At 38.4% G+C, this 22,350-nt stretch overlaps 1 protein-coding gene across 3 annotated transcripts in view; it reads left to right on the plus strand.

The window, feature by feature from the left end:
* Window positions 1-22,350, plus strand: part of LOC101603243 (limbic system associated membrane protein) — a 2,270,239-nt gene that overhangs the window by 1,954,114 nt on the left and 293,775 nt on the right. For all 3 annotated transcript variants that reach the window (XM_045146785.1, XM_004666854.3, XM_004666855.3), the window contains one exon: window positions 7,040-7,272. In XM_045146785.1, the coding sequence (XP_045002720.1) occupies window positions 7,040-7,272 (233 nt within the window). The remainder of the gene's footprint in view (window positions 1-7,039; window positions 7,273-22,350) is intronic.

Genomic DNA, 22,350 nt, shown 5'->3' on the forward strand with positions numbered 1-22,350 from the left:
GGACTCCTGCAGTTATTTACAGCTGCTGTAAGTTCAAGAGTGCCATTGCCTTTTTCCTGTCTGGATGACAGGGTCCAACTGTGTTCCTTCCCAACCTCCAGCTTTTCCCTTCCTTCTGAACCTGCTTCTGTGGTACCCCTGAGCCCTGGAGGAGATGGAGTACATGTCTCACAAAGGGCGTGGCACTCAGCTGTCCCTTACTTTTAGACTCGCTCAGTTGTGAGTCTGCACTGGACCTGGGTGGATTGATGGGGAAAGGTTTTCTGAGCAGAGCTGAGAGCAGAACTGATCTGTGAGTAGAAACAAATATTTAGGCATCCGTTTCATAACACATCTGTTTAGCAGTTCATTAATGATAGGTTCTTCTCTGGGACCTATGGTCTCCCCAACCATGAGCTTTGGACCTGGCTCGCTAAACCAAGCATGAGTTCCCTCTTGAGGAGCAGGCCTCAAATTGAATCAAAATGCACGTTTATTTTTTTTTCAGCCTTTGAAATTATGTTACTTGTAGGGAAATATATACAACTGGAGATCTTCATACTAACTAAAATAAGTTAGAAAGACAAATATCACTGGTTTTCTCTCATTTTGGGATGCTAGATTTTATCATCAAATCACTTATACATATATACTATGAAAGAATAAACAAAACTACCTGTGGTGGGGAAGGAACTATTGGGAGGTGGAGAGAGAAAAAGGTGAGACAGGATTGCGGGGTGAATTTGATAAACATACATGATATACTTGTATGATTATATGCCAATGAAAATGGTAATATCAATTCTAAAATATTTTTCTATTGTAAAATTTACAACTGTCTTCCAAGTTAACTTTCCTCTGCTGAGATGATTGTCCCTTATCTATCCTGGGTATTGTTAATATATTTTCGTATATAGTTTATACTGATATATATTTTTTAAGAAATTCTTTTTATTTATTTATTTATTTACTTATTTACTTATTTATTTGAGAGCAATAGACACAGAGAGAAAGGCAGATATAGAGAAAGAATGGGTGTGCCAGGTCCTCCAGCCACTGCAAACGAACTCCAGACGCATGTGCCCCCTTGTGCATCTGGCTAACGTGGGTCCTGGGGAATCAAGCCTCGAACCAGGGTCCTTAGGCTTCACAGGCAAGTGCTTAACCACTAAGCCATCTCTCCAGCCCTGTACTGATATATTTTTTACAAGAGGAAAATCACTAAAGGTAAATAATTTTTCAGGAAGGAGGAGCTAGTCAAGTTTGTTTTTCACTGTCAACATTGTAAAAGATTAAGTAACTTTATAATTGTGATACAAAATAAAGCAATAAGGGTATAACTCATTAACTCACTCATTTAAAAAATTACTTTTAGTTAACACCTAGTAACTGCATATGTCTCTTAGATACAATTGTAATATTAATGTGGGTGACAGTATGTAATGATCAGATCTCTGTAACTGTCATATCTATCACCTTAGAATATATATATAATTTATAACTTTCTGTGACTTGGAGGTGAAGAAACATTTAAAATCATCAGTTTTTGAAAATATTATTTGACTATTAATTTATAGCCAAGCATCACTCTGCCTCATTACTTGTAGTGCTTTTGTTTTGAACTTCTCTTACAATTTAAAGATTTATGTTAGCACATAAGTACCTGTGAATTAAAAAATAATAATCATTTGCTTGCTGGGCATGGTGGAGCACACCTTTAATCCTAGCACTCAGGAGGCAGAGGTAGAAGGATCGCCATGAGTTTGAGGCCACCTGAGACTACATAGTGAGCTCCAGGTCAGCCTGAGCTAGAGTGAGACCCTACTTTGAAAAACCATAATATTACTACTACTACGAATAATAATAATAATTTGCTTAATGAAAACAACATTGTTCTGTGGATGCTTGTTTTGTAATTCTGAATAGTTAAACCAAGAGATGAGACCCAAACTCATTGTTTTTATAACTTTGGCCCTGTTAATATTTTTGATAGAACACGCTTTACATGTTTTTGCTTAATTTACTTATTTGTGGAAATTGTACTGTGTATCTCACTGGGTTTATCTACGCTCCAGCCCTCCTCCCATTACATACCATGAGCAACATCTCCATTTCCAGGCCTGATAAATAATAACACTTATGCTTCCAGACATTATTAAAATCATCATGGAAAACAAATTGCATCTACTTATCAACCACTCATTCTTTCTTCCCTTTTTAAAAAGTTTTTATTAGCATATATTTATACTACATAACAATGGGTTTCATTATGATATTTTCTTACAGGTATATAATGTATTATTTTAATTTTCTTGTTTGTTTGAAAGAGACAGAGAGAATAAGAGGCAGATAGAGAGAAAGACAGAGAGAGAATGAATGTACCAGGGCCTCCAGCCACTGCAAGCAAACTCTAGATGCATGCGCCACCTCGTGAATCTGGCTTACATGGGTTCTGAGAAATCAAATCTGGGTCATATGGCTTTGCTGGCAAGTGCCTTAACCACTAAGCAATCTCTCCAGCCATACAATGTATTTTGATTATACCTCCCGTTCTCTTTTGCCCCTTCCCACTCATCCCAACCTGTCTGCCCTCTGCTTTCATGTCCCTTTTCTATGGCCCAATGATTTTAATTAGGGTTGTTTACTGGAAATTGGGTGAGGAGATTGCTTACAGGAGTCTGGGCGACGCATCAGGTGCTGTACCACAGAAGGAAACATCTGTCTTCCAGCAACCATTAGCTCTCTATACCCTCTCAGGGAGGAGCAGATCCCATGACCCCTCCCTCCCATCACTTCTTAATTCAAGGGACGAGTAAGCCTTTCTTTCTCGTCCAGTCACGCTGCCTCCAGACCTTATAACGTTGAAGCAAAAATACAGATAACTAGTGACAAGTTAAGTATGGTGTTTATTTTCTTTGTTATCAATAAATACATATCATTATACTCTTCCATTAAGAAATAGAGACATGGAAGCCGGGCATGGTGGCGCATCCCAACATTCAGGGGGCAGAGGTAGGAGGATCACTGTGAGTTCAAGGTCACCCTGAGACTACATAGTGAATTCCAGGTCGGCCTGGGCTAGAGTGAGACGCTACCTTGAAAAAACAAAAATAAATAAATAAATAAATAAATAATAGAGACATGGGCTGGGGAGGTGACTTAGTGGTTAAGCGCTTCCATATGAAGCCTAAGGACCCCGGTTCGAGGCTCAATTCCCCAGGACCCACATTAGCCAGAGGCACAAGGGGGCACTCATGTCTGGAGTTCATTTGCAGTAGCTAGAGGCTCTGGTGCACCCATTCTCTCTCTCTCTCTCTCTCTCTCTCTCTCTCTCTCTCTCTCTCTCTCTCTCTCTTTCTCTCTCTCTGTCACTTTTAAATAAATAAAACTAAACAAAAAATTTAAAAAAAAAGAATAGAGACACATCTATAAAGCTGTGTTTAGAATTTAAAAATGCTAAATTGTAAATGTTTATCTAATACTATATTTACTATTCTAGAATATAATTGCCAGCCTTGTACAGTGTACAAATAGAGATGTTTATCTGTTGACATAAGTCTGCATAATATACCTGGTATGAAGTACTTGCAGGAATCCAGTGCCTCAGATTTTTATGACTATATTGATTTTTATGACTTTTATGGATTCTGATATACTGAACGGTTGAGATTAAAATTTGTTTGCTTACCTTTCCTCTTATTTTTTAAAACAGATTTAAAAACACAATCACAGTTTTATATTTAAGAAAGATAACCCACCTTATATTTGAGGTTCATGGCTACAGTGGACAGCCTACCAATGCTTACCTAGGGCTTTTCCCTTCTTGGCAATTTTTTTTTTCAAGGTAGTGGTGTCTCACTCTAGCCCAGGCTGAGATGGAATTCACTATGTAGTCTCAGGGTAGCCTTCAACTTATGGCAATCCTCTGACCTCTACCTCCTGAGTGCTGGGATTAAAGGTGTATGCCACCACACCCGGCTGGCACTTTTAATTTGTGATACAGATTAGGTAGATCCACAAGTGATCATTTTTCATATTATAAACAAAGTCCAGTTGTCTTCTTCAATTTATTTTATAATAATGATTATCTTTAAATATTGTATTTTAATTTTTTTCCTAAATAGTAATTACTCATTTGTTCTTCGTATAGTAATCTATAAGGGTTTGATAGCTGACCTAACAGCAATTTGTTAAATGAAATTCAATTTGTTTATTCTACATTTCATCAAATATCTACTAAGTAGATAAGGTTTATACTACTTAGTCAATGAGGGACCCACAAGTGTATTAAGAGATCACTCTCCTTAATAAATTTAGGAGTGCAACTGACAGACATGCATTGTCGAGTATGAGGAAATCACACAGGAGACCCGAGGAAAGGGTGGGATACCAACATGAAAAGAATTCCTGGGCAAGGAACACTCCCTCATGCTTCTAGTGCCTCCGCTGCCAGTCACAAATCCTGCCAAAAGTGGAAAGGCAATCACTGGCACCCTCATCCTGGCTTCATTGTTCAATCGCTTTATAGTCATTTCTAAATTCAAGAATTATTCACAATCCTATGAAGTCATTGATGAATATTCCATTAAATAAAGAAATGCATAATAGAAACAGATTTTTTTACAATGATCTCCTTAATCCTTTCTCCACTTTAGTCCAGGCTGATTTTTGGACATAAAGTCATTAACTCTACAAGTTGTAACTGCTACATTGTCTAGTATTGATGCAGAGTTTTAGATGCGCAATAATTCACTATACTTATAATAATGTCATGCTGTGGACCCAGAAATCTGATTTACACCGCAGGTCTGCCCACACATAGTTAAGCCTTCCTCCATGTAAAGCTGTGATGCTTTCTGTAAAGACAGTTGAGTGTTGGGCATGTGGATATTCATTTACATCAGCTTTTCCCACCTCTGTCTAAAAAGGTGGTCTGCAATTTCCCCTTCATGAATGGTTCATTGGAAAAAAAAAAAAAAGCACAGTTATACATATTGAGGCTAGAACTTGAAGTTTCAGTATGTTTTCCATATGTGTACTATATGTGGGTTTAATTAGCTATCACCTTAAATCAACATTATATATTATTTTTAAAATAATTTGGTCCTGCCTGAAACTGCACTGGGTCATCTTTCATTAAGAAACCTTTTGATATATTGTGAAAGAATTATTTTCTAGTTTATAGCATCAACACATTTACTTTGGACTTTTGTGGAAAAGAGTCCTGTATTTAGAGAATTAATTTCCTAAAAAAAAAAAAGAAAGAAAGTAAAGCACTTTATTGTGCTTAGGTGCTTAGAGTTTGGCTAACCATATGAGCCAATAAAGAGAATGAAAGGATTCAGACACACCTTCACTTATTTGCAAGCAAAAAAAAAAAAAAATTAATAACAAAAGACAGATGAAACCCAAAGTAAAAGGAAGATGTTATGTAGATTGTCATGACAAAATTTCCACATAATGCATGGTCTCAGTTGATGCATTTTCATGGCTCTGAAAATTTTGCTGAAGCAGTCAATTGCTTGTTTAGGTAAGATAGATCTGAACACTCAGATCATTTGGAATCATGATGTGCGTGACTTCAAATTTTCCATGGAGGAAAAAAATGCTAAAATACCAAAAGATCCAAAAGACCTGATGTGGCAAATCTATCTTATGCTGATAAGGAAATTGGCCATACTTGTTTGTGGATGCTGTTAGACCGTGGGATGGAGACCTGTCTCTGCCTGTATGGCCCTGCTAGTTCTTGCAACAGGCATTTACCAAATGATTGTTTTACTCATGACTCATGTTTGGAGTTTCCTAGATGAACAGGGCAAAAAGAGAGAAAAGCAACAACAAAAAGCAGTCAGCCTTTCTCCTTCTTGGGAGAAGTTTGAGTTGGCCTCTGAAGCTGTGTGTGGACAGCATAGGGATTCATTCATCAGCTCATATCTGTGTGTAGGTGTGAACTGTTTTCACCTGGGTGGACACCCAGTTATGGTAAAGAGGAAGGGAGTGTGTTAACTCTTCTGCGGTCATGGCTCTGACTGATTCGGTCAGTCTTATGCCCCAGACTGTTGAGCATCATCCTGAAGCTGGGAGCAGGGTCTGCTGACCCCCCGTGGATAAGACATGAATTTTGTGAGGCATATGTAGAAAGGAGTCAGATTCTGTTTTCCTGATTTTTCTTCTGAAACATTGAAGGGGCAATGACATTTACCATGAAGCGCCTCTCCTTTCTCCATAGCCTATGTCTCTGTTTACTGCTTCCATCTTTCACGTCTCAGAAAGTGGCTCTTGCCACTTCCTCTAAAAAGTCACTCCAATTCCTTATTTAGCATTTATCTTAGGAATGCGAAGCGCAGGTATACTTTATTAATCTCCCATGAAATACTGAACTTATTTGATATGACCAGAAATCATGGTAGCAAAGTATCTCACCATGTAACAACCAACTGCCTGCAGCAGCTGGAATAAGACTTAAGCCAGATGTTTGCTTTCATTCTCTTGATGCAACATCTACTGTCTTCCCCTTGGCCATGAACATACTTCTCATTCCAAGTTCTTGTGGGTCACCAGGGCACTCTGAATGCTAGTTTAGTTCTTAATAGCATCAGAGTAAAACTCGAAACCACTATCATGCAATATTTGCAAGATGACGGAAAATACTCACAAAAAAGCAAATGCAGTTTGAGATGGAGTAAAAGTGTCACAATATCAATGGTATGATTCTTATAATTACTTAAGCAGACAGATTTTTGTGTGAATGACCTTTTCTAAACAAGAGGAACATAATTCAGTGGGAAGTCAATACTCGTTTAACTGGATTGGCTGGCATTACTCACATTCAGATTGCTGCTTACTGAACTGACTCGAGTGTAGTGACATTTGTCCATTGGATGGTGATTAGATCTTAAAGGGTAGTAAAGCTGCTCAGCATGTCAAGAAATGTCATGGCAACAATTCATTATGCATATAATTATTTTTCTTGATTGGACTTGTTGAGTCTGACCATGCAGAGAATGAAAACGGATGCGGATATGGGTGAGGCACTAACACGGTTACTCTGCTCTGTCAGATGCGTTGTAGAAGACAGGAACTCGAAGGTGGCCTGGCTGAACCGCTCTGGCATCATCTTTGCTGGACATGACAAGTGGTCTCTGGACCCCCGGGTTGAGCTGGAGAAGCGCCACTCTCTGGAATACAGCCTCCGAATCCAGAAGGTGGATGTCTATGATGAGGGTTCGTACACGTGCTCCGTTCAGACACAGCATGAGCCCAAGACCTCCCAAGTTTACTTGATCGTGCAAGGTAAGACAAGGGTGTGATAAGTGGATGGTTAAGAGAGAGATGGTCATGAAGAACAACCATGGTGTACCATTGCTTTTGGCAATGTCCTTTCTGCAAAAAATACGTTTAATATATAAATATATTATTTTATCCAAATATATTATTGTGCTTAAGAATACATTTCCTTTCTAGCTGATAGGTTTAAAATAGGAGAACTAAGAATAGAGGGAATACCATGGCTACTATGCGCCAGTTTTGGTGAGGCTTTCTTTAATGAATTCTGACAAAAACAAAAATACCACAAAACCATCTTTATAAGAACAAGGTAAAATAAGGTTATAATACCTGTACTGCTTAGAAGCTTGGGAAGTTGACTTGATGCCCTATTAGGTCATGCTTTACTGACTAAAATGTTTGCCTTTAGCTGTCCTTGCCCTGAAGGTTGTCACTAATTATCTGTTTTATGATAGCAAGCACTTTTGGAAAAATGAAAATTCCCAGAGGCCTTGATACCTTCTTGTCTGTTCCACTTTCTGTAGAGCTTGTGTCCTTACTTAATAACGAGCTCCGATGAGCAAGTCTAAAGACCAGGAAATGCAAAGTCATAAGGGACAAATTCTTTCTAGGTTCCATTTCAGTTCTACAGAACAAACACTACGTGGCAAAGACGTGCCTCCAAACTCAGCTTCCTCGGGCCCCTTTTCTTTAATTGCAGAATGAAAGCAAAGCAGATAAGCTGTACAACTTTATGGCCAGCCACGTCAAACCACCAGCAATTCCCATCCATGTATCAGGAAGGATCTAAGAACTAGCAAATATTAGGGATGCGGTCATCTCTTCCTGACTTATAATTTTATGTAAATTTAATAGAAGAAAGGTATGGTCCTAGGGCTTCTGCCTATATTCCACTGCAGTCAGTGTGTGGTAAAGTTGATTGTAGCCTCTGCTGATGTGTTATAAAAATCGATTGCAGCAGCATATAAAGATTTGCTTTCCTAGATCCTCCAATTTGTAGTGATTCTGGGATAAAATATATGAGAATCTGCCTGGTACAAGAGTGGCTTAGTCATGTGACCTCTATCTTCATCCATTCGCAATGGCTGATAGCTACATTTTATTCACCGTACAATGCATATATTGGTTTGCAAAGTTCCAAACACAGTCTAAGCATAAATGTTTTTTTTTGTTTGTTTTTTCTGGTCGCTCAGTGGAGAGTGCTTGAGCCTAACAAGAGACACTAGGGTTGAGATTTTTTAAGCATTTTTTTCTGTTTTTGTTTTTATTTGAGAGAGAGAGAGTTACAGAAATAGGTAGGGGGAGAGAGAGAGAGAGAGAGAGAGAATGATTGCATCAGGGCCTCCAGACACTGAAAATAAACTCCAGTCACATGCACGCCCTTTTGTATCTGGCTTACGTGGGTCCTGGGGAATCGAACCCGGGTCCTTAGGCTTTGAAGGCAAGCGCCTTAACTTCCATCTCTCCAGCCCTAGGGTTTTGATGTCAGGACAAAACAAAACATACAAAAACAAACAACATTTGGTGAGCATCATAGCTAGTGATCTGCATATGTGGGTGACAATTCCGGATCCACAAGCCCGCGCCCTCTCTCCTGCCTGTCGCAGAACACAAGACCGTCTGCCTGCTTCAGTGGCAGAGGGAAGAATGCGAACTGGGGTGATTAAGGTTCTTTACATCCGATTTTGGGTAAAGCCTGGTTATTGAGATTACCTAGGGATTTTTACTCCTGTTAAGTTTTGGTATGTTTTATAAATAGATTTCCCTATAATGGGTCATAATTAGGAAACAAATCTTGATCATGATATTTCTTCAGTTTTAGTGTTTTTACATCTTTTATTGCCATTTGAAAGACTGTACAGGAGGCTAGATGACTTGGTGGTTAAGCCACTTGCCTACAGAGCCTAAGGACCTAGGTTTGTTTTATTTTTTATTTATTCATTTATTTATTTTTAATATTTATTTATTTATTTTATTTTTATTAACATTTTCCATTGTTATAAAAAATATCCCTTGGTAATACCCTCCCCCCCAACACTTTCCCCTTTGAAATTCCATTCTCTATCATATTACCTCCCCATCTCATTATGCACTTGCATATATAAAATAACAACCTATTAAGTACCCTCCTCCCTTCCTTTCTCTTCCCTTTATATCTCCTTTTTAACTTATTGGCCTCTGCTACTAAGTATTTTCCTTCTCATGAAGATCCTAAGGACCTAGGTTTGATTCCCCAGTACACCCAATAAGCCAGATGCAGATGGTGGCACATGTTTTTGGACTAAGTGTGCAGTGGTTATAGGTCCTGGTATGCCCATTCTCATGCTCTCTCGCTCTCTCTCTCTCTCTCTCTCTCTTTCTCCTTCTTTCTCTCAAATAAACTTTTTTAAAAAAGAAAATTACTAGAGGCCAAAAGATTTGGTGATTTCCTAAAATAAATATAATTGGAAAACCTGAGTATTAGAACCTGGTTTCTACACGAAAAAACTGAAGGTCATTAAGTATCGGTTATTTGCTCAAGGTCGCCAAAGTACATGCAGTAGTTGAGAGACAAGTAGACCTTGAATCAAATCCAGAAATTTTGCTACTAGGTTGAAATAATTTTACATTGACCTTAAGAACAATTTCTTTAAAGATTTATATTTAAGTCTGAGTTCTTACCACCAAAAACCAAATGTTCAACTTCCATTTCCCCCTACCTGTTTTTCTATATACTTTTAAGCCACAACATGATCAGAAACTTAGGATCATAACAGGGTGCAAATGAAATATTTTACTTGTCGTTAGTTGGAAAGGAGGGATTCAGTGGAAGGCGGATAAGGAGGGGGATAAGGGAAGGTGGTGGGGTGGGTGGAATTATGACCATATTATCATACATGTACATGGCTTTTTTTTAACAAAAAAAAAAAGAATAAAACCCTGCTAATTGCCGTGGTATTTATTCACTATCCCATTAATTCTAATAGTACTAGAAAGTATATGTGAATGATTTTATTGTGTTGTGCAAAAGATTAAATTCAGCGTTAGTAACCATCCTGCCCAAGGCTCCCTGTTGGCTTTGAACAGTGTTCAAAACCCCTACACTTCCATCTTACCCACACTGCACTGAAAGAGAGAATGAGCAACAAAACCCTGTACTCGCCAGCTCCGTGTATCTGAATCACGGAAGGGGACTTCCGGGAGACTGTAAGGCACGCTGTTGGCATTTGATCTCGAGCCTGTCAGGGCTGCCATCCACTCACACTTTCCCACTGATTCCTACATAGAGCTTCAACTCTGCATGGTGTTTTGACACATCAAAGATTCTGCTTCTAGAGCTCAGAATACAGCTCAAGCCCCAGACTTGATCCCCAACATGGCAGGGGAAAAAAAAAAAAAAAAAAAAAAGAATTCTGCTTCCATGTAGGCAGCAACTCACTGCCCAGCTCCTTCCTTCAGAACCTAAGAGCCTTTTGAGTATTTTTATGTCCTTTCTTCACCACCCCTCCATAGTTTCTGCACATCCATTTGAATTAACCACTCAATAAAACTATTATTTTCCTTAGCTGAAAGTGAGGCTGCCCTTGGCTGGAAGGTGCTGTGAGATAACATTGAAGAACAGCAGCTAAGAAAGTGGGGGTCTATGGTGGCACTGCCTGGTTTAATCTGTTTTTCTTCATTCTATCTAAATCAGCTCTGGAGTAAAATAATGTTCTTTACAGCTCACTTAGGTCAGCTTTGACAAATGCTCAAAAATAATTAATTCCGGCTACATTTATTATAAGGATTACATTAGAGGATCCGCTAGCTTGCTGTCTAGGTGCCACGTGTGAGGACAGCAGCGATGATGATGATGGTGGTGTTGATAATGGTGGAGGAGGGCTGGTTGATGATGTAAAAGGACGTGATTTTGTTGCCCCTCCAGTATTTCTATAAACTTCTAAAAAGTGTAGTCTCTGCTGACCAGAGTTTGACAGCTTTCTTGAGTCATTGACTGTCAGCCTTGGCGCACGCACCTTGAGGTTTCATTTGAAGTCCCTCTGCCCTAGTTTTTCAACTGTCCTTTTCCTTCGTAGGCTGTCTGCAGCTTCACTTGTTTGAGCCTCAGACTTCTCGAGGTGTCACAGCGTTTTAAAATTTTCTCTTGAGTATATATGTGTGTGACATGTAAGCATGCATATATGTTTGTGTAAATGTGGGCATATATAGATGTAAGTGCATGTGTGTATGTGTGCGTATGCAGACTAGGGGTCAACATTGGGTGTAATTTTTAATCACTTCCTCTATATTTTTTGCTTTACTTGCAAGCAGAAAGAGACACAGACACACACACACACACACACACACACACAGAGAGAGAGAGAGAGAGAGAGAGAGAGAGAGAGAGAGAGAGAGAAGGTACACCAGGGCCTCTAGCCTCTGCAAACAAACACCAGATCCACACACCACTTTGTGCAACGGGATTTACATGGCTACCGGGGAATCAAACCTAGGTCATTAGGTTTTGCAGGCAAGTGCCTTAACCACGGATCCATCTCTTCGGCTCACTCTGTATTTTAGGATAAGTGCTTTCACTGAAGCTGGAACTGAGCGATTCAGCTAGATTAACAGACAAGCAAGATCCAGTGATCTGTCTCTCTGTTTCCCTGGTGCTAAGATATGCACCTCTGCACCCCTCCTTTATGATCATGTGGTTGGTAGGAATCTGAACTCGGGTCTGGGGGGACCTCTACACTAATATTCCTTTTGTTGATCGAAATTCACCCTCCAGTGATTTCTCGGTCTTACTGAAACATGCTGTGTATAGAGGAAACACGTGTTAATTCAATGCAAAGTGTCCCTAGATATTGTCCATGCATAATGTGTAGTAGAGTCAACATTTCAGTTCACTGTATGTGGAAAAATGCCAGCACCTGCAACCTCATTCAGAACAATTGGATGAGAATCCATGATGGGCCAACACTTGCAAATACATTGATTCACACCTCCACAAAGAAATTAACAGCCACTATTCTGGGGGCCTAAACAGTCAATGAGAGCAATCTACTACTGCCTGCCTGCTCATGTTCCTGTATTCCACTGCGTCTAAAAGTCTATATAGCAGGTACTGGAGGATTGTAACAGTAAAAATTAAAACTAGACCTTAGAACCCATCAAAAACCACGATTAGTTTAGGGGCTTGGACCTTGGGAATAGTGATCTACAAAATGAGGATAGTTGTGTAGAAATTCCATGAATATTTGAATATGAAGGAAATAATGACATATATTTTTTAAATGTAAGCATCATTTTTAAGTACCCTATCTACCTTTTATTGTAAGTGTTGTCTTGTGTTAAATTTAAATATGCATGATTCTTAGATTGGAATACAAACTGGAGGTGTCATTTTAAGTCAAGTTTTTGATCTCTTTTTATGCTGTTTTCTTGTGGTTAACATTATTAATATAACCTTATCTGAAATATTAAACATAGAGCTTTTTTTTTTTTTTTTTTTTTTTTTTTTTTTTTGAGGTAGGGTCTCACTCTAGCCCAGGCTGACCTGGAAATCACTATGGAGTCTCAGGGTGGCCTCGAACTCATGGCGATCCTCCTACCCCTGCCTCCCGAGTGCTGGGATTAAAGGCGCACACCACCACGCCCGGCTTCACCACCATGCCCAGCTTTATTTTTTATTTTATTTATTTTATTTATTTTTATTATTTATTTTTAGTTTTTGATGTTTATAGGTAGGGTCTCAGCTGACCTGGAATACACTATTTAGTCTCAGGTTGGCTTTGAACTCATGGTGATCTCCTACCTCTGCCTTCCCAAGTGCTGGGATTAAAGGCGTGCACCACCACTACTTGCTAAACATAAAGATTTTTGAAAACACTTATGAGATTTGAAATGTATTTTAACTAGATTCTTGAATTTCACTATTGTATAAAATAGAACCCTGGAAATTTTTCTTGACACTGTAATTTAAATAATACCTATGGCTACTGGAAATGTCCCTATTATTTGTCATAAAAATCGCATAATTGCCTCAACTAAAAGAAGAAATGTGAAAAAGTGAAAGTGAAGTTTCTTGTAAAACAAAAATTATCTGCATAAAAGCCACATTGCCAATAGCTCATCAATCCTAGAATATCTGTATTGACAAGCTATGATGAATTTACTCAAATATTATGAAAACAAATCAAGGAGTTACCTTCTTGTTGTTGGGATGAAAACATCCAACTAGAAGCAGCTTATAGAAGGAAAGTGTTTTTGAACGTACAGGTTTGAGGGGAATTTCCTCCTGGCGGGGAAAGCATGGAAGAGCAGACAGCCAGGGCATCCCATTTTGTCCCTTCAGCTAGAAGTAAACAGCGAGAATGAGCTAGCCATCGGTGGCAGGAAGGGCTGGGTTGTAATATCCCAAGGCCTAGCCCCAGTTACAAACCCCTTCCAGCAAGGTTTTATCAGATGTGGATGAACTACGACACTGAACTGAAAACATGAGGCTATCGAGGACATTGCACACTCAAACCACCACAACAAATTTTGGGGGGTGGTTTTTGTTTTCTTTTGTCTTTAAATATATTTCCATTTATTTATCTGCAAGGAGAGAGAGAGAGAGAGAGAGAGAGAGAGAGAATATAAGTGTGCCAGGGCCTCCTTCCTCTGCAAATGAATTGCAGGTGCTTGAGCCACTCTGTGCATCTTGGCTTTATGTGGCACTGGGGAATCAAACCCAGAATGTAGGTATTGGGGAACTGAACATGGTAAGATTTTCAAGCTAGTGCTTGTAACCACTGAACAACCTCCCCAGCTTCTTCTTATGTGGAATAATCTAGGAATAATTGTACTATTTGAATTTTAGAAGGCAGACTTACTGCTTTTTTTTTTAAACATTGCTAATGATGATCAAAAAAGAATTACATGGGACTTTAAGATGGTACCTTATTTTTTTTTCCCTCAGTCCTTCTCTTATGTCCCTTCTTATATTACTTATTTCTTCCTCCTCTCCCTTTCTTTTTCCCTTGTTGCATTTGTTATTCCTTTTTTTTTTTTTTTAGCTTAAGACCATTGTCTACCAAACTTCACACAAAAATTTCACCATCACTGTAATTGAATTTAGCTTGTAGCTCTTCTGGCTTTTAACAAATTCAAATATAAATAATAATTTTAAATATTTATTACTTAGACTTTCTCTTAGGGTTAATCCTATTGATTATTGGGATTCTTGGTGGATAGCTATCATTCCCAGTTGTGTTTTACATACTGACATCTACTAATTCTCCTACTCCTTTGTTTATTTTTCAGACATCATCGTCTTGCTTATCTGTTAGTAGGTCAGATTTAAAAATATCACCAAGGCTGGTATAATAGCTCAGTCATTAAAGTGTTTATCTCACAAGCATAAGAATCTGTGTTCAGAAGCTACATTAAAAAAAAAAAAAAGTCTGGTATAGTGAGGCATGCACTTACAATCCCAGTACTAGGGAAATAAAGACAGACAGATTTCTGCAGGGGTCTGTATCTAAGCCCAATAGTGAGACCCTGACCAGTCAGAAAACTGTATTTAAAAAAAAAAAAAAAAAGCATGCATGGAGGGGCAGCTGGAGGGATCGCTTAACGGTTAAGGCACTTGTCTGCAAAGCCAAAGGACCACAGTTTGATTCCCCAGGACCCTTATAAGCCAGATGCACAAGTTGGTCCGTGTTTCTAGAGTTCATTTGCAGCAGCTAAGGAGCCTGATGCACCCATTCCCTGTCTCTCTCTTAAATAAAATATTTTTTAAAAAAATCATGGATGGCATTTCTAAGGTGACATCTATTCTTTGGTTTCATCCACATGTGCTTACACACATTCACCTGTAGATGTAAATACATACATGTGCATGAACAAAATAAGGCTTATAATCTAACAACAAAAACAACATTATGCCAAGTAGGAAAGTAAAGCTAAGAAGAAGAAAATAAATTGTGAACGTTAATTCTTATAGTTTTAGTTTGATATCCTCCTGGTAGTAAGGCTTTCAAGTTTTTATTTTATGTACTTTATTTATTTTTATTTATTATTTAAGAAAGAGAGAGAGAAAGAAAGAATGAACAAACAAAGGAAGAAAGGAAGGAAAGAAGGAAGGACCGAAGGAAGGAAGGAAAGAAAGAGGCATACAGAGAGAGATAGAATGGGCACACTAGGGCTTCCAGCCACTGCAAACAAACTCTAGACACATGTGCCACCTTGTGCATCTAGCTTATGTGGGTACTAAAGAATTGAATCTGGGTCCTTAGGCTTTGCAAGTAAGTGTCTTAACTGCTAAGCCATCTCTCTAACCCAGCCTTTCTAGTTTTATCCAAGTCAATTCCATCTACTTATAATTAGCTAGTATCTTCAAGTCCTCAGTATATATCTGTGGCCTACCTATTGCTTATTTAATTAAATAAACAATACATCTACACACCGTCCAAACCAAACTATATCTATCCTTCTGGGAGCTTAAAGATAATAAGAGAAGAGAGGCAGCGTTATCATGGTAACGCGAGCAGCAGCCCTCTTGGCTCAGCAGGAGATCTCAGACTGCATGTGAAGAAGACAGCTCCAGTTGTCCAGCTAGCCTCAAATCTTGAACCTGTGAGGATTTCCTCACTTTCTGAGTGTCCTTAGGAACATTTGGGAATACAAGCCTTTATTTCATATCCAATTTGTGTCTGCTAGATCTTATAACTACATCCATTCTGAGTGCCAAGTTATTTTTATTTATATTTACATACTGTCATATGTAGCTACCAGCAGACCTTCTGGTTTTCCCAGTTTACCTTAGTTATTACAAAGCCATATTTATAATTCCAAACGTGTGTTTACTGTACCGAAAGCCAATTATGAGTAATCATAATTTTTAGTATCTATGTTATCTGCATATTACCTAAAATGCTGTACTCTTAAAAAATATTGGACAACTTTTTTAAAATTATATATTAAAAATTTATAAAAGTTTATATTTTTTATGTGTGTGTGTGTATGTGTGTGTGTGTGTGTACTCAATATCCCTGGGTACTTCCATTTTATTAGTTTGCTTTAAGAGAGCATTTATTTTAGAACAATCTCCTGAGATAGGAGTGGCATTTAAAATTATTCTAGAGGGAGGGAATTACCATGGGATATATTTTATAATCATGGAAAATGTTAATAAAAATTTTAAAAAAATTTAAAAATAAATAAATAAATAAAATTATTCTAGTCACAAGTCTCGACAGCAGGTATATCGAATATACAATGTTATTGTTTTCTTTTTCTTTAGTCAAAGGGCTATGAGGCAAGCGGATGTCCAGTGGGAGGGCATCCTATCCTGGGCAAGCCAGCCCCAGAGTGAGGGGACATTACTGAAGGGCTTATCCCCACAAGGAATTACCCCAGTGTTGAGAAGCACAAGTTGGTCAGAGCCTCAAGAAAACTGAACAAGAGAATCAACGTAGGATAATAATGATGACCAGTTTCTTCTCACTTGAAGAATAGTGATAGAGGGGGAAAAGCTGAAGTGAGCACTGTGATTGTGTTGAAATGAGAGACAGCAGTCTACTCATGAGTTTGAGAGATGGAGGCAGAGAAAAACAGAGAAAGTGTTAAATGGATGGATGGATTTCAAACTCCTGCCACAGAGTGGCTACGGAAAGCTGACACAGCAGCAGCACTGAGCGCCTCCAGGTATTACTCCAGCCACACTCTTGCAAGACTGTGCAACTGGCCTTCTGAGTGCTTAGTAACCAGACGTCACAGACAAAGCCAAGTGGAGATACCAGAGCTAACAGGAAAACCGATATTTTGATCCCTGGTCCCAGGTTAAAAAGATCACAGGAGGCCAGGTGTGGTGACACATGCCTTTAATCCTAGCACTCACTGGGAAGGCAAAAGTAGGAGGATCCCTGTAAGGTTGAGGCCAGCCTGGAAATACACAGTGAGTGCCAAGTCAGCCTAGATTAGACTGGGCCTCTACCTTCAAAAAAGCAACAACAAAAGAATTGAATAGTAGAGAGATACGGCTATACGGGATAATGATTTTTGGCAAGAAGACACGATTAAGAAAAATAAAAACACTTGGGGTCTTTGGGAAATGTAAGAGTTCTTTAACTTACTTTTTTATGTTTTATGTAAAATTTAATTATTTCAAAATAAAATAAAAAATAATAATTAAGATATTAGGGTTAAACTTAAAAATAAAACTATAATTAATATTAAATATTAACTACAACAAGACAAAGCAAGACATCTTCAAACATAATCAATTATAAATAAATACATGAATAAAATAAATTATATTGAGCTAGGTGTGGTGGCACATGCCTTTAGTCCCAGCACTCGGGAGGCAGAGGTAGGAGGATCACTCTGAGTTTAAGGCCACCCTGAGACTACATAGGGATTTCCAGGTCAGCCTGGGCTAGAGAGAGACCCTACCTCCAAAAACTAAAAAAAAAAAAAAAAAGAAAAGAAAAAAATTGTGTGTGTGTGTGTGTGTGTGTGTGTATTAAGAAAAGATAGCTTACTGCCTACCATAAGACATTCCACCTCTACCACGTTTGCCAAGGCCCATGAGATTTGTAGATAAAGCAGTGGCATGTGTCTGCTCCCACTGTTGGCCTGGCAACCGGATTCAGGGAAAAGCAACAGACACTGTGATTGATCAAACACATCAAATCAGAATCTCAGAGGCTACAGAGAACTTGTCACTAAGCCAGATGGATAACGTACCTGCTTCTGCTCAGAGAAAGTCGTGGAAGAGTGAACTGGAAGACTGCAAGAGCCACAGGGTGGTAGAAACCTCCTGAGGCACAGCCCCTCCCACCACAGACACTGATCCAATTACCCAACAGTGAACACCAACAACCCTACTGAGGAGAGCCCGCAGGGAAAGGGAGGGGAGGAGCTGGGGAGAAGGGATATGTGACTATAACCTTTGTTTAAAAATAATAATAATAAAACATCCAAGGGAAATTATGAGATAATCCCAATGACTAATCAAATATGTATGAGACATTCAACTCATTTTTTAGATTTTTTTTTAATTCCCCAAAATTTACAGAGCCAACTGTCGATGATATAAGTCCTTTTCTATTTAGTTTTCAGTGTGTACGTGTGATGTGTGTGCATGTGCATGTGGGTATACATGTGTACAACTGTGCATGCACATGCTTATGCCTTTACAGGAGCCAGTGGTCAATACTGGCAGTCTTCCTCAATTTCTGTCCATTTTATTTCCCTGGGACATGAACTTTTACTAACCCTAAAACTCAGTCAGATGAGACTAGCTGTCCAGTGATCCCAGGAACCCACCTGCTGCTGCCTTCCCTGGGTTGGGATTAGAGGCATGCCCGGTAATGCCGACACTTTACAAGGGTGCTAAGGACCCTCACTTAGTGAATCTGCCATAGCCCCAGCCCTGAGCTTATCTTTCTTAGCATGAAAAAGATGGGTACTTGGGGCTGGAGAGATGGCTTAGCAGTTAAGGCGTTTGCCTACAAAGCCAAAGGACCCAGGTTCAACTTCCCAGGACCCACAGAAGCCAGATGTGTAAGGGGTGCATGCATCTGGAGTTCGTTCACAGGGGCTGGAAAGACCCCGACTGCCATTCTCTATCTGCCTCTTTCCCTCTCCTCCTCTCTCTCTCTCAAATAAATGAATAAATAAATAAAAATAAATTTAGAACAAGAAAAAGATGTGTATTCGATAGTCATTAAAGGCAAGAATTTCAGCAGTAATCAATGTTGTTGTTAAACAGAGTATAAAAGGCTTTTTGGCATAATAAATAGTAAGGTAAAGAGGAAAAAAAAGAAATGATTTGACTACACAACTATATACATGTATAAAATTAAAAGAGGTGTCAAAGCAGTGAAATACAATATAAGTAAAGGACAAAATTTTAATGTCACATTATACTAATATATTTCAACAAATTAATGAGTAAGTAAAATCAATAAAATGTAACTAAATTGTATTAAAGGACATAGATTTTCACTTTATAAAGGGACTCGTTAAACTCGCATGCATGAAAACTATTAAAAACCTCACTAATAATCAAAGGAATTCAAAATAGAACAGAGACACATTATTATCTTTTAAGCTGGCAGTACTAGGAAGGAGTTAACAAAATGAGCATAACCAGAATTTTCAAGACAGTAGGAAAACTGACACTTTTAGATCTCCCTGTTGAGAGTGTAAATTAGTGGAAAGTTCCCTAGGGTAAAATAGGCATGTCTATCAACGTTTTAAAGTATATTTCTATTACTTGACCCAGTAATTCCACTCCCATGAATGTATAAAAAGAAAGTCATCTGAAATGCAAATATAGATCTTTTTTTCTTGTAAAAAGTGCTCATCATTAACTTATTTTTAAGGAAAATTATGGAGATGCTCTAAATATTCAGAATAAGGAATTGGAATGTCACTTCGGGGATACGGTATAAGAAATACTATTAATAGGAACATCATAGTATCTGCCCATCATTCAAACCTCATCCTTATATTTGGAAAGGTTCCTCCTTGTCAGTGTTGTTTGGGAAGAGACTTTCTCACCCAGTGTAAACTTTAAAATGAAATTCAGCTGTCCTCAAAACTGGGCTTGGACTTGGACATGAAATCGGGTCCTTAAAATTCCTATGCAGCAGCCCCAGACCCGGGATTGTTAGTTAAATTAATGATACAAGACCCCCAAAGTGAATATGCCAAAATAAGTGGGGGCCCATATGGCGAGGAGTTCCTGTGCGAGTTGTTGTTTCTCTGAGGCAGAGATGCCGGTGGAGGGAGCAGTGACATCTCCTGTACAAATTCACCAGTAGTGACGCCTTTCTCATCTGATGTTTTCTTACAATTCTCATCATGCATCTCACAATAAGTTCTTTATATACAACCAATCACCACAGAGCTCAGAATTCATGGTGTTTCCTTTTCTCCCAGAGTTAAAAAACTGAGCTATACAATTCAATAGCCATTAGCTATCATAGTTTTGGAAACTCTTTATTAAATAATAAAATATTTTTTGATGTATGTTTAAATAAAGTACAAGGTCCCTGGATATATTATCAATAATGCTAATTTTGAAAAACTTGCCAATACACACATATGTGCTAGCTATGTGCACTAATAGGCACTAACAGGAGAGAAAAAGAATTAAATTTGACAGAGTTTGAATTGTGAAATTCATTAAAAAGGAATTGACTTTAAGATAAGCATATATATTTAGCCTTGTATATTATAATGCTAAAATAGTTAAAGTTGTTAAGATAATAAATACTTGAATGTATACTTTCAGAAAAAAGAAAACAGGGAAAAATGTTCTTTTATACCTTCGTATTCCATTGTCCTTTCTTTTTTATTTATTTTTCTTTCATTAGTACGCCATCATTTTTTCACCTAAGCATTCTGTTTTCACTGAAGAAACAAACTTATAAAGTAATTTATTCCAAAGTGATGAAAGCTGTGTTTCTCAGCCATGCCTTGCAAAGTCATAGGCATCTGTAAGACATAAAAACATAATGCTGCACACATGGCAAAGTCTTGGGAGAATAAATGAAGACAGAGCTCATGGAAGAGCAGGCTTTGTCACTCAGCTTGAGTAGAATTACAGAATAAGCAATCGCTTTAATCTCTTTATGAGTTTTGAAAACTCCTTTATATCAGGATGCCATGCATGTCCCTTTACCTGTGTTCTGGCTTCATCTGCCCAAGCTCGAGCCTTTTGCCATTATTTCAGTGGCTCCCTTCCTGGCATGCAAAGTTCAAGTTTATTGGATCTTATCATGTTTTGACTCTAGGTGCTATCCATGAGTGATGCCTGCAATACATTTTCTAATCCAACCAATATTAAAGATTGGTAAGAAATGGGACATCATAATATGGTATTGAATACTATACCCAGTCACATTGACCTCAGTGGAGACTTTCTGATTTCGGTAATTCTATTCATTTATTACTTGCTGAATTTCAGTCCAATTGCCTAAAGCAACTTTTATTAGCCTTTTGCATATTTCTTGTAAACATCTCAATAGCTGTCCCCTTTTAGTCTTACATACCATTCGCTGTAACTTCTATTGAGGAACGCCATTCACAGGTTCTCTTTTCACGGCAATCTCCTTCCCCTGTGTTTCCTGAACCAATATATTCTCCTAATGCTTTTTTTTTTTTTTAATTTTTGGTTCACAAACTATGTCAGTTTGATTTGCTTTAATTACATGATCTACAATTTCTGTGCTTCATGTGAGCTGGAAGGGCTTTTCTTCCTTCCCAGATTTTATTCACTGATGATCCCATCATTAAGTGCAACGTCCATGTGAATTAATGCCGGCCTTGCCCACTGTGCATCCCAGCAGTAGTCCAGAAGCATATTGTATCCACCAGCCCCTCACGTTTGTGGTGCTCAGATTAAATTCCTCTAAAGCACCTCTTTCTTTTCCTACTCTTATCTTTATGTATAATAACGACCTGACTTTCCTCCTGAAAATTACAATTTCTAACTTCATTATATCTATCCTTTTACTATCAGTGACAATAATTTATAAACTGTCTCCTTAAATGCTTTAATTTACACCCTCCTTACGTCTCCCCCAGATTTTTTTTTTTTTTTAATTTCAGAAACTGGCTGTGTAGTTCTTGCCTTTTTTGTACGCTAGACAACCCTGAGCATAGCTTATAGATAGATATTGGTGAAAAACAGCTGTGATGTCAACATTCTTTTTCTTGAATCTTTTGATTGCTCACATAGTGATGGAGTAGCATGTCTCAGTAATTTCTTCCCGGCACATAGTTCCAAATTTTCTTTTCCTTATGCGCACACACCAGATCTTGGATAAAGAATCGCTTCCCCCATGTTGCAAAAGTAGAGCTAGCCAGCCACGGAATGTGAGAACTCCGATTCCTGGCGGGACTGGAGCCTGTGGGCAGGCCTTGCCAGTGAGCAGGAACGTCGTGAGTAGGAAGGATGGGAAACAGGAGGGGGATGCTGAGCTGCACAGCGCCTGGCCTGCACACCACGGTTTGCTTTTCTTTTGCTTTCTTTCTCAGAGTACATGGAGATCTAAAATGCATTCAGAATCAACTGAACATTTTAAGCAGAGTGGTAAAAATGGATCCCAGTGAAGTTTTATTTAT

This window comes from Jaculus jaculus, chromosome 4, assembly GCF_020740685.1.
Source record: "Jaculus jaculus isolate mJacJac1 chromosome 4, mJacJac1.mat.Y.cur, whole genome shotgun sequence".
Lineage (NCBI taxonomy): Eukaryota > Metazoa > Chordata > Mammalia > Rodentia > Dipodidae > Jaculus > Jaculus jaculus.